The following is a 12,282-nucleotide window of genomic DNA, read 5'->3' as shown; positions in this document are numbered from 1 at the left end:
ATGGCCCGAGAGTGTGTTGGAGGGCAGGTGAGAAACACACATTGCAAACCGTTCTGAGAGCTCCTGGCAAACAGAGGTTGCTGCTGGGGATGCTCCTTTTAAGTCCTGTAACCAAACAAAAACGCCCAGTTCAAGTTTGGCGCCTGAATCCAGGTTCGCATTGCGCATGTGCACAGCGCTCTGCGACTCCCTGGTGGAACGCAACGCAACCTGTGTGTGCGTTCCACCGACAGGACCTCCCAGCCGACGCACGCCTGCGTCCTTCGTCAGACCGGCACCTGGCACGGCAAGAGACGGAATAAATTCTGAGGGACCACGCCGTCCGGCGTGTTAAACGCTACTTACCCAAACATCAAGGAAGCAGAGCCTCCCGAGCCTCAGCCCTTCTCACCTGCTTCCTGGAGAACCTTCCTGCATAACCTCCCCTGCCGAAGGCAGGCAAAGAACTGGGGAGGATCAGGAGGAGCTGCTACTTATTGGAAAGGAGGTAATTAAGGGAGGGGTTAAAATGTTTGGAGATTTGCCTGCCTGTTTTTCCCTCCAGATTGGATATCCCCTATGGTGTAAGCACTGCCTCTAATCTGAAAGGAAAAACTAGACTTATACTCGAGTATATATGGTAATTAGAAAAGCTTAAATATCCTCTTGATTTCTCTTGACGTTGGGATTAATTGGCTAATTTGAATTTTACTCTATTTACAGACTCAAATTGATCACTACCTAGCGCTCGTTAACAAGAATGTTAAAAATATTACAGATCTGTAAGTATTGTGTTAAGCTATTTTTTTTTTTTTTTACCTTGACAGAGTTTAAAGGGCAGTTGAATCAACATAATTACAACAGCCAGCAGTAGTGTTAAGTTAACCTGGGGCGTCCCGATGCTTCACAACCGCCCTCTCAGCTGCATTAATAACATGGAATTATTAATGTCCTTGTTTTACTGAAAGTGCTTGGCTAACCTCCCCAGTGCTCTCTTTGGGCTGGGCAGAATTCCACATTACCAGTGTGGTCTTTAGGCACAGGGAAGAGGCCCTGTTTTTTGTCAGTCTGGGGGATAGAGCTTGGACGCTGTAGGCAATATGTTCATAATAAATATATAAACCTATAATAAAATAATGTGTTCACTTAAGCCAAGTAGAATTCACAAGGGAATTGCAAATTTAAATCCCAGCATTCTCCAGTGGAAACAGAATGTCTCAGCTGGCTGGGCTAGTTTCGTACTTTGCTCTGTAAATATAAATGTGGCCTGTGTGCATTTAAATGAGGTGACATTTCTTTCCATTAAATGTGCTTTACCTTTTTTCCTTCTTTCTCACAGGGTCCTTGCAAAAGTCCCTGGACTGAAACGCAAAACAGAATAAAAAACACAAATCAAATCTGCTGCAGATACCAATCGGATCCTCGCATTTGGGCGCTGTGTTTTTGGATTACACGGGGTGGGTCAGGGCAAAGACAAACCTTGACATTGCAGGGCAATTCACAGATCCTTTTTATTTTACTTTTTTTTTTTCCTTTTTATTTTTAGCAATGCAGTGTTTGAGGAAGGAACAACTGTTTTTACTGCCATGTGTTTCATTCTAAGTATTGTAAGCTGCTATGTATGGATTTGAAACTATTTTCTGTTTCTCCTGTGTGAAGCACCATTTAATACAGAACCTCTTTTTTAGCATGCTGTATATTGTGCTTCAGAAGTAGTCTTACTGCGCTTTCATGGGCATATTGTTAATCCCCTTTTTGCACTGTGTATGATCAGTAAGTAGGAAATTGCTGCAAACTTCCAATATGCCCTTCAGTGTAGAACTGGGCCATGTGTGCAAAGTAATGATGTCTTTTGGCTTCTCCTGCACTGAATGGGCGGAGGACATAAAGCCCAGATCATACCGGCAAGCAACATGAAAGACATTGCTTCTGTTTGGTATGATAGCTATATTGTGATTTTATTGTTTTATTAATTGCCAATATCTATAGTGTTTTCAGAAAGCATAGCCGTTTAAGCCGCTCCACACTGCTTTCAAAAAAACTTTTTTTGTGTGTTTTTTTTTTTAGTAAAAGAGAAATGGCATTCTAACAGCCCAGCTTTCTAGCACATACTCGTAAACCGAAATCTATTTCTAGAAACACTATTGTCTGTTAATTAAGGAAATTAATTAAATTAACATATATATGTAAACTTTGGAGCTTGCACGTTGTTGCTCACTAGTTGGTTTTGTACAAACGTTTACAGTCACTGGAACTTTTCCTGTGAACCCAGTACCAAGTGCTGTAAATCTGTTTGGTGGGAATAAGTCACTTGTCGCAAGAACGTGAAGTGTTTTAACAGCCGCAGAAATGTGCTGGAGCAAGTCTTTGGAATGCATTGTGATATGTTCAAAAAAACAAAACTCAATAAAGCTTGTAGACCTTAACTCATTGATTCACATTTATTGAGTAAAAACATGGAAAATGAAATTCGTTGGATATGGTTCTTTTGTTCTTTGGTCTGGTAAGTGAAAAGACGGGTATTACATTTATGGAATTTCCTCTTTGCTTGCTGGATCAAATAATAAAGCGACATTGTAATAAAGTCATGGTAAAAATGTATTTCTATTGTTATTGTAAAAGTCAATAAAACATTGAAAGAAAAGCCAATTGCAGAAAAGAAGACGGGATATAAAGATAAGGTTCCGGGGGGTGCAAGCGATATAGCAATTTCAATATGGGGGGGAGAATGCTAAGGTTTTTGTTGCGCGCTTAAGAGGAGAAACGCCTCCAGTCGCTGTAAAGCCCCATTGTATGCATTTGATTTTAAGAACCCGTGGAAGTCAGGCTCCATAAGAGTAATTCAATTGCAGTCAAATGGTCGCATATCTCTGGTATTTGTCTTAGGCCGACAATACTAATTCTACAATTAATTAAATGTCATCCACCTTGTAAATCCACTCCCTAATAAATGGGGCAGAGTCCCTCTTCCTGATGGCGCTATCAAGCTACAGGCTGCGTTTATAAGGCGAGTTACAAGTGTAGGAGAAATATTTTTAGGGAAAGAGGCAGAGAGGGTGTTCTGTTCATTTTTATAGAATCTTATGTATTTGTTACCGGGGGAATTTCCACCATATGTTGATGTGTGATCTTAACTCTTCATCACTGTATTTAACTCCTCCATCCCAACATGATTTTTAATTTAAATAAGCTTCACATTAGAATTAAGATTTATCAGGGTAAAGTTATTTGTCAATGCAAGCCTGGAGGGTCCATTTCACACTTGCCTTGTGAGATTCTACTCAAATTTTCACTCACCGAGTAAGTGGAATTTTGAGCCTTCATATAGTATATCTTATTATGCCCAAGTACAAAAATTGGTTGCTTGGCTAACATTAGGCATCTGTATTGTATAGTGTGCTCAGAACTATTTCTCTCCTATGTCCTGGAATGCAGCCCATGCTATGGGATACAGCATCAATTGTCTTTGAGTAATACAGAAGAACTGACCGTAGGGAGTGGAGAGAAAACAAACGGTGGCTTTATTCAAATGAACGAACTAGCTCATGTAAAGGAAGGAGCTGAAAACAGACCAAGCAAAAAGCCCTAGCCTATTGAAGGCTTACTGTGACATTTGATTGTTTGTGTATTATTTCTTTGTGGAGGATTAGGTGCTCACTATTACTATGGTGAGGCAGCAGTAGATCATACAAGGATTCCCGACTAGCGATAACGTTTTAACCCTTGAGTGTAGTTACACATGAATATCAGCCAATTAGCTCAAACAAACAATAGTGTAACTCTATAAGAAATAGCTGTAAAACTATTTTCTAACACAGGCGCGCGCACACACACTTTGTAGAGCTTCTAAGACGGGTGCCCAAAAGGTAGACCCCCCAGATGTAGAACTACAACAACCATGATGCTTTCCATGCCTTTCGACTGCTATGGCATCATGGAAGTCGTAGTTGTAAAACATCTGGGTACATACCACTTGGGCACCCCTGATCTAAGAACTCTGCTGTATTCAGTGTATATTGTACAATGTCTGTCTCAGGGAATATAATCAGCAGTGGTGATGGTATATCTCCAGAGGGCAGAGTGATATGTAGAAACAAATGTTTACACAATGTTCCATTGGATATTCTTACCAATTACCACACAGATCCTACTTACATGTAAGAGAGCATAAACCTGCTCTGGAGCTTTGCTCGTACAATCCCCACCTGGGATGTGCAGAATCAGGAAGCCAGTATGAAGTAGAGTAGGATCCTTTTAAATTAAATTTATTTTGGATTTAACTTTTCAATTATAAACAAATAATAAAACCAAAAAGAAAACCGTATAAGGTAAGGCAATATAACCGCACTTTCACCATAGGTGATTTATCACACATCTGATGTAAGTACGATAATTACCCCTTTACTTTTATGGTTATTGTTTATACATACTGTATCATTGGATATTCTTACCCTTTGTTTCTGCATATTACTCTGCTCTCTGAAGATATACCATCACCACTGATGAATATATTTCCTGAGACCAGGATTGTACTGTCTATGCTGAATGCAGCAGAGCTCTTAGAAGCTCTACAACGTGTACGTGCCATTGTTATATAGCTGTTTCGTGTGTGTATATGTATATATACATACATACATACATACATACACACACTATTGTTTGTCCATTTGCTTTTGTTTTCTAGGTATTTGCCATTATGTTACAGAAGGCCCCCTCTGATACATGTATGTATATGTTAGGCAGGGGAGGACTGGCAACCATAGGATTCGGGGGGGCATATCCAGTCAAGTGGCCCATTGCATAACCAAATCAGCTCACCAGCCATGCCCACCTTTTCCTGGTTTTATAATGCAGCCATTCACACCAAGTCTCCCTCGCTCCGCTGGTGCTGCCTAGTGCCTATCCTTTGCCTCCAACTTTCAAGAAGATGGTCTGTGCGAGGACTGGGAGAAAGGGAGTTGTAGTTTTCTTCTGAGCTAAAGCTGGGTTCTCCCTGCCCCCCTGGGAGCATAAATGAGCCACTAGCAGGGACTACAACTCCTGGAATTTATCAGCTCTCACTCACTGTCAGCCAGTGAGCGGCAGTTCCATTCCCCCTCCCTCTAACTCCACAGTCAAGCGACAGCCAAGAGATCATCTCTCTGCGGCAGGCAGAGACAGCCAGGGCTGGACTGGGAATACACAGCAGCCCTGGGAAAAAAAATCTATACCAGCCCCATAAGTCAATGTGCCGTGTGTGTGTGTGTGTGTGTGTGTATATATATATATATATATATATATATATATATATATATAATTCCCCCCCCCCCCCTATGTTTATAAATTAGTAACTAGAGCAGAATAGTGGAGTGCAGATTAGAAGGGGTTAAGTTGCCAGCCAGGTGTGAAATGTTATGAGCCATCTCAAATGCTTGTGCACAGTATTTGTGTATTTTTTTTTTAAATCAGGTATGTACACAATGTCAATTTGTGTGTATGCAGGGGCATATTTGTATTGATAGTTTTATGTGTGTGCGCAAATGTAGGGCCATATTTTTATGTAATTTGTGTAGATACAGGTGATACTCGCAAAGTTAGAATATCGTGCAAAAGTTAATTTATTTCAGTAATGCAGCGTAAAAGGGGAAACTAATATATGAGATAGACGCATTACATGCAAAGCAAGATAGTTCAAGCCGTGATTTGTCATAAGTGCGAAGATTATGGCTTACAGCTCATGAAAACCCCAAATTCACAATCTCAGTAAATTAGAATTTTGTGAAAAGGTGCCATATTCTAGGCTCACAGTGTCCCACTCTAATCAGCTAAGTAAGCCATAACACCTGCAAAGGGTTTCTGAGCCTTTAAATGGTCTCTCAGTCTGGTTCAGTAGGAATCAAAATCATGGGGAAGACTGCTGACCTGACAGTTGTGCAGAAAACCATCATTGACACCCTCCATAAGGAGGGAAAGCCTCAAAAGGTAATTGCGAAGGAAGTTGGATGTTCCCAAAATGCTATATCAAAGCACATTAATAGAAAGTTATGTGGAAGAAAAAGGTGCACAAGCAGCAGGGATGACCGCAGCCTGGAGAGGATTGTCAGGAAAAGGCCATTCAAAAGTGTTGGGGACTTTCACAAGGAGTGGCCTGAGGCTGGAGTCAGTGCATCAAAAGCCACCACACACAGACGGATCCTGGACATGGGCTTCAGATGTTGTATTCCTCTTGTCAAGCCGCTCCTGAACAACAAACGTCAGAAGCGTCTTACCTGGGCTAAAGAAAAACAGACCTGGTCTGTTGCTCAGTGGTCCAAAGTCCTCTTTTGTGATGAGAGCAACTTTTGCCTTTTGGAAACCAAGGACTCAGAGTCTGGAGGAAGAATGGAGAGGCACACACTGCAAGATGCTTGAATTCCAGTGTGAAGTTTCCACAGTCTGTTGATTTGGGGAGCCATGTCATCTGCTGGTGTTGGTCCACCGTGCTTCATTAAATTCAGGGTCAATGCAGCAGTCTACCAGGAGATTTTGGAGCACTTGATGCTTCCTTCCGCAGACAAGCTTTATGGGGATGCTGTCTTAATTTTTCATCAGGACTTGGCACCTGCTCACACTGCCAAAAGCACCAAAGCCTGGTTCAATGACCGTGGGATTACTGTGCTTGATTGGCCAGCAAACTCGCCTGACCTGGCATTGCCAAGAGAAACATGAGACCGAACAATGCTGAAGAGCTGAAGGCCGCTATTGAAGCATCCTGGTCTTCCATAACACCTCAGCAGTGCCACAGGCTGATAGCTTCCATGCCACACCACGCCACGCCACTTTGAGGCAGTAATTGCTGCAAAAGGGGCCCAAACCAAGTACTGAGTCCATATGCAAGCATGCTTATACTTTTCAGAGGTCCGATATTGTTCTAGGTACACTCCTTGTTTTATTGATTGCATGTAATATTCTAATTTACTGAGATTGTGGATTTGGGGTTTTCATGAGCTGTAAGCCATAATCATCGCACTTATGACAAATCACGGCTTGAACTATCTTGCTTTGCATGTAATGCGTCTATCTCATATATTAGTTTCCCCTTTTACGTTGCATTACTGAAATAAATGAACTTTTGCACGATATTCTAACTTTGCGAGTATCACCTGTATATATGGAGCAGGTTAATGTGTTTGAATGTTGGGGGGGGGGGGAATGGTGGAACGTGTCTGGAGGTTTGATGAGAGTAAAGGTGTACAAGTTTGTAGTGGGTCAAGGTGTTTTTGTGTATGGTGGGCACTGTCTGCGTTAATGAACTGGTGAATTTGTATCCCTCATTGTCTGTAGCCCATTCCCATCACCAGTAGCTAGTAGCCCATTACTGCCCCATAGTTTATAGTCTGGTTCCCCCACCCCCCTATTTCCCATAGGTAGAAGCCTAGTCTCTGCCCTCTGTAGTTAGTAGCCCATTCCCTTCCCCCCCATAGTTAATAGCCTATGTTCCTCCTCTCCCCCCATAGCTGTACCCAACCCCCCCCTCATAGAAGTAACTTCTTACCTCCTCTCCCCCATAGATAGTACTACATTCTAGGGATCGACCGATTATCATTTTTGTCAATATTATCGTCTGATATTCCGATTGATTTTTAAAATAAATTTGTGGTAAGCTTCGGTATCAGCCAATAATCACTGGCAATAACGATAATGAATGGGTGGGCTGGCGTGTCCATAAGGCGGCATAAGCGGCTGCCTTAAGGCGCACTGACCCCGATGGGGGTGCTAGATTGGATTGATCTTCAGGAAGTACAGGAACTTATGTTTCCTGTACCCAGCCGGAGTCAAAGGAAGTGCTCACTGAGAGAGACTGAATCTCCTGTACCGCTGTGTGCTCTGCTCGGCCACGCTACCAGGAGACACACCAGGGAGCGGGGACCTAGGAAGGGAGAGAGAGGGGGGCACTAAGAGACGGGGGGTGGACACTATGGGATGATAATGGTGGGGCTGGAAGGGAACACTATGGGACAGGGGGGTGAAAAACACTAGGGGGGAGAGATGAACATTAAGGGATGACACTAATGTACAGGGGAGGGAAGAAAAAGGGAACACTGGGGTTGGAGGGGGACATTGAGGGGGAGGGGGTGTGGAGTTCCTACCTCATATTTACACACTGCATCCAAAACACACACACACACACACTTTACTAATCAAATACTCTCACTGCATCCACTAAACACACACAAATATTCTTGAAAACCTAAAATTAAATCTGACTGGCATGTATATTTTGTGCATTTATCACTTACTAAAAAAATAAAATATGGTAAATGTACAGAATATTGGTAAGCTATTGGCCTGAAAGTTCACAGATTATCGGTATCGGCTCTAAAAAAATAAATCAATATTGGTCGATCCCTACTACATTCTCCTCCTAGTACTCAATTTTCCTCCTCAAACCATTCTCCTCTCCTCCCTCCCCCCCTCCAGATGCTATGCATTCTACACCCCAGGTCACCTCCCCATAGATAGATAGTACCCAAGTCCCCTTCCCCCATAGGGAGTGCCCCAATCCCCCTCCTCATAGACAGAGTGCCACAATCTCCCCCCCTCCTCATAGAGTGCCACAATCCCCCCCCTCCTCCTCATAGAGAAAGTGCCCCAACCTCCCCCCCCCCCCCCCACCCCCCTCATAGAGATGTTTAAATGAAGGTAAAGTACAGAGACAAAACATAAAGAAATCTGTCCATAAGATGCTGGACAGCAGTATTTCTTCCTAGACCTCCAGAACAAGAGTTAAGAAGGCAGGCTACGCAAGTCGTGTACACAGCAATGCACTGCCCTACGGATGGCATAACATGTTTATCTCCTGCTCCCTACGGTGCGGCCAACTGGCAGCAGGTGTATGTGATGGTGGGTGGAATAAAAACACATTAACTCATGTAAAACACCATATTTATTGATCACAAAATCCAGTTTGAAATCACACAGAATAAAAAAAAAATTGTACATGATTTTCATTTACAGTATAGTACAAATATGAGTGGTTTCTGTTCTGCAAAGGGACGCGCTGTGTGCAGCATATTGGTTCCGTCCTCTTAATGAAGAACCACAGGATGATATCATTTCGTTAGAACAAGGCTGACAAATAAATAGACTTTTAGACATTAGCTCTTGTATAACTACAACCTCTGTGTTGTATTGACTCACGTTAGTAAATCATCCGAGGAGTTGTAGTTCTACAACAGCTGGGAGAATCTACGTTTTGCTCACCTCTAATGTAGAACATCTTACGAAATGACCGTTCAACCAAAGTTCTAGATAAATCACCAATCACATTGAGGGCTCTTTATTCTCTCATACTTGGAGTATACTACTGGACAAATACAATCAGTGTAGCTAACATTACAACATAGGCAAACAGGTGATCCTTAAAACGTTCAATACGAATACATACTATTAACCCCTTCTGTACAAATAAAACTGCATTCTTAACTGGCACTGAAGGTGTTAAACATGAAAAAAACGTTCTATATGAATGTAAGGCATTTGTTGACTATACAATTAATATACATCTCACATGAAGTATGTGTGATTCCACTGCACATGTTACATTGAACTATCATGGAATAACCAACTTTACATTTGGCAAAACTATCATATAATCAAGAATATTACTGATTGATGGCTAATCTGATATACCTTTGCAGTAAGGATTACATGATGGGTATCTTTATTCTCTACAAATTAAACTGGTATCAGGACAGTTCATGTAGGAGTTAATGCTATTTATTATTGGGATACTTTAAAACGGAATTCTAAGAAAATATATTTGTTTTGGTTACTTGATAAGGAAATATTTTACATGGCAATATTACTAGTAAGCAAACAGCAGGTATAGTGTCTAGAACAATGGTTTCTAAACCAGTCCTCAAAGCGGTTATTCACGAAGGTGAGAATTCAAATTAAAGATCAAAGTAGCCAAAATGGAAAAATTCAGTAAGTTATGTTTTCAATTTGGCTACTCTGCCCTTAAAGGAACACTATAGGGTCAGGAACACACATGTATTCCTGACCCTACAGTGTTAAAAGCACCAACTAGCATACGTTGCCCCCCCCCCTAAATATAGTAAAATCTTACCTTTATTCTAGTCTGCTGGCTCTGTCCCTGATCTGCCTGCTTGGTTGGAATCATCAGAAGTGTTGTTCTGAGCCAATCACAATGCTTCCCCATAGAATTGTCTGAGACTGTCAATGAGGTAGATCAGGGGCAGAGCCAGCACAAGTCAAACACAGCCCTGGCCAATCAGCATCTCCTCATAGAGATGAATTGAATCAATGAATCTCTATGAGGAAAGTTCAGCGTCTCCATGCAGAGGGTGAAGACTCTGAATGTCACTCACACTTTGCAGCAATGTTCCAGGAAGCACCTCTAGCAGCCATCTGAGGAGTGGCCAGTGGAGGTATCCCTAGGCTGTAATGAAAACACTGCATTTTCTCTGAAAAAAAAAAAAAGTGTTTACTGCAAAAAGCCTGAAGGGAATTATTCTACTCACCAGAAAAAAATACAAAGGGCTGTAGTTATTCTGGTGACTATAGTGTCCCTTTAAATTTTAAATTCAGTTTGAATTCTCACTTTAGTAATTATCCCCATTGCAAGAACAATGCCTAAATTCTGAACTGATTGTGTGCCTTGAGGCCTGGGATGGAAACCACTGATATAGAATTTGGTTAGAAAGCTAAAAAACAAAAAAAACAAGTAAACTGTCCTTGGGAAATAGAATTTTTTTTATATAAAATGGCATTTTCTGCTGCAGGTCTGAATCAATGATTCCACTCTTGTTAATTTTTAACGTATCCAGTTTTAGCAAATAGAATGTACACATTGGATAAACTGATATAGCCTCCAGTTTAAAAGGGTCTCCTATCTGTAATTTGACGGGGCATGACGTACCTGCTATATGTCTAGAAATTATTGTGGACTTTATACGTCACCATAGCTTTTAGACAAGAAATGTATATAAATTAATCTATAATTTAGGGATTTTTTACTTTACAGACCAGTCGCCAAATTTACAACTATATAAAAACTATGTATTTGGATATACCAGTGCCGTTCAACTGGTGAAATGTCTGCTAAAGGGGCACGAGAGGCTAACTCACAGCATTATGAAAGGCTACCACCACAACTAACTTTGTCATAACATGGTGCCATTTAATGAATTCAGATCTATGTCAACACAGGACAATACATTGTGAGTCCTTTCCAGAATTATTCCATGTAGAGTGGAAGACATATTATCTAAATGAGCAGGTATGTGAAGATTTAAGATATAAATCTCAATATGAAGACACTTTGTCCAGGTGTTTTTATATCTGAATAACCTTTGCGGGTAGTTAATGAGTGAAAATTAATCCGTACACCGCAGAGACATAATTAGTTATTGGGGAGGAGAGGTCACTGAAATCCGGTCATGAAACATTTTGCTAGTAACGAGCACTTGGGAATCTGCCAGATTTACTTTAACCTGCAGTTTAATTCTTTGTACAATTACAAATGATGAAATCCTTGTTTTCTCTTACTTTGAGAGCACCACGATTTCCTGCAGTGCGTTGCAATTGTACATGGTGTATTTAAATATATTTCGAGAGATGCCTGAGCATGTGAATTTTTGGAACATTCCTTGGTCAGATCTGGAGGTTTCAACAGTTTTTATTTCTTTTTCTGTATGGCAACATTGGTTGGTTTGGAACATCTGATATTTTTTGGAAACTGTCATTTTTCAGGCGAGATATTCCACTTTTAGAACTTTGCACCATATTTACCCTTTATAGGGAATGCCCCATGTGCCTTTGCTTTAGGGAATGATGAATTAACATGGGGTATCGGCAATGTCAATGACAAAGAGTGACAACAAAAATCACTTCCTATAAAACTGCTCTATTATAGCACCAGCTATGCACAGAGGGACATGAAACTTGCTCCCAACAAATATTTCAAGGCACTTAATGAATAAAAGAAAAAAACAATAGCAAATGAAGGGTGTTAAACATGGCTTATGTAAAATATAAAATGCAAAAATAGCATGATTTGTTTGTACAAAATGTGCAGTTATCATTGCTAAAGATGCACTCTCTTTAATTAACCCCATTGATAAAATAATCCCCTACATAATATACCAGTAATAATGTAAACATCATTTTGATTTGAAAGTATCTGTAGAAAACCTAAGACAACATTCTACTGATTCCTGTAGCTAAAGGAAGTGAGTTTAACCCCTTAAGGACACATGACATGTGTGACATGTCATTATTCCCTTTTATTTCAGAAGTTTGGTCCTTAAGGGGTTAAGG

At 40.9% G+C, this 12,282-nt stretch overlaps 1 protein-coding gene across 6 annotated transcripts in view; it reads left to right on the top strand.

Moving 5' to 3' along the window:
• RTN4 (reticulon 4) overlaps positions 1–2,405 on the top strand; it is a 54,193-nt gene extending 51,788 nt beyond the window's left edge. For all 6 annotated transcript variants that reach the window (XM_063443984.1, XM_063443979.1, XM_063443980.1 and 3 more), the window contains 2 exons: positions 703–761; positions 1,319–2,405. In XM_063443984.1, coding sequence (XP_063300054.1) covers positions 703–761; positions 1,319–1,361 — 102 coding nt within the window. In that variant the 3' untranslated portion in view covers positions 1,362–2,405. The remainder of the gene's footprint in view (positions 1–702; positions 762–1,318) is intronic.
• The last annotated feature ends 9,877 nt before the right edge of the window (positions 2,406–12,282 follow it).

Source organism: Pelobates fuscus, chromosome 2, assembly GCF_036172605.1.
Source record: "Pelobates fuscus isolate aPelFus1 chromosome 2, aPelFus1.pri, whole genome shotgun sequence".
NCBI lineage: Eukaryota > Metazoa > Chordata > Amphibia > Anura > Pelobatidae > Pelobates > Pelobates fuscus.
The sequence above is the reverse complement of the archived record's forward strand: the minus strand, read 5'-3'. Positions and strand labels throughout refer to the sequence as shown.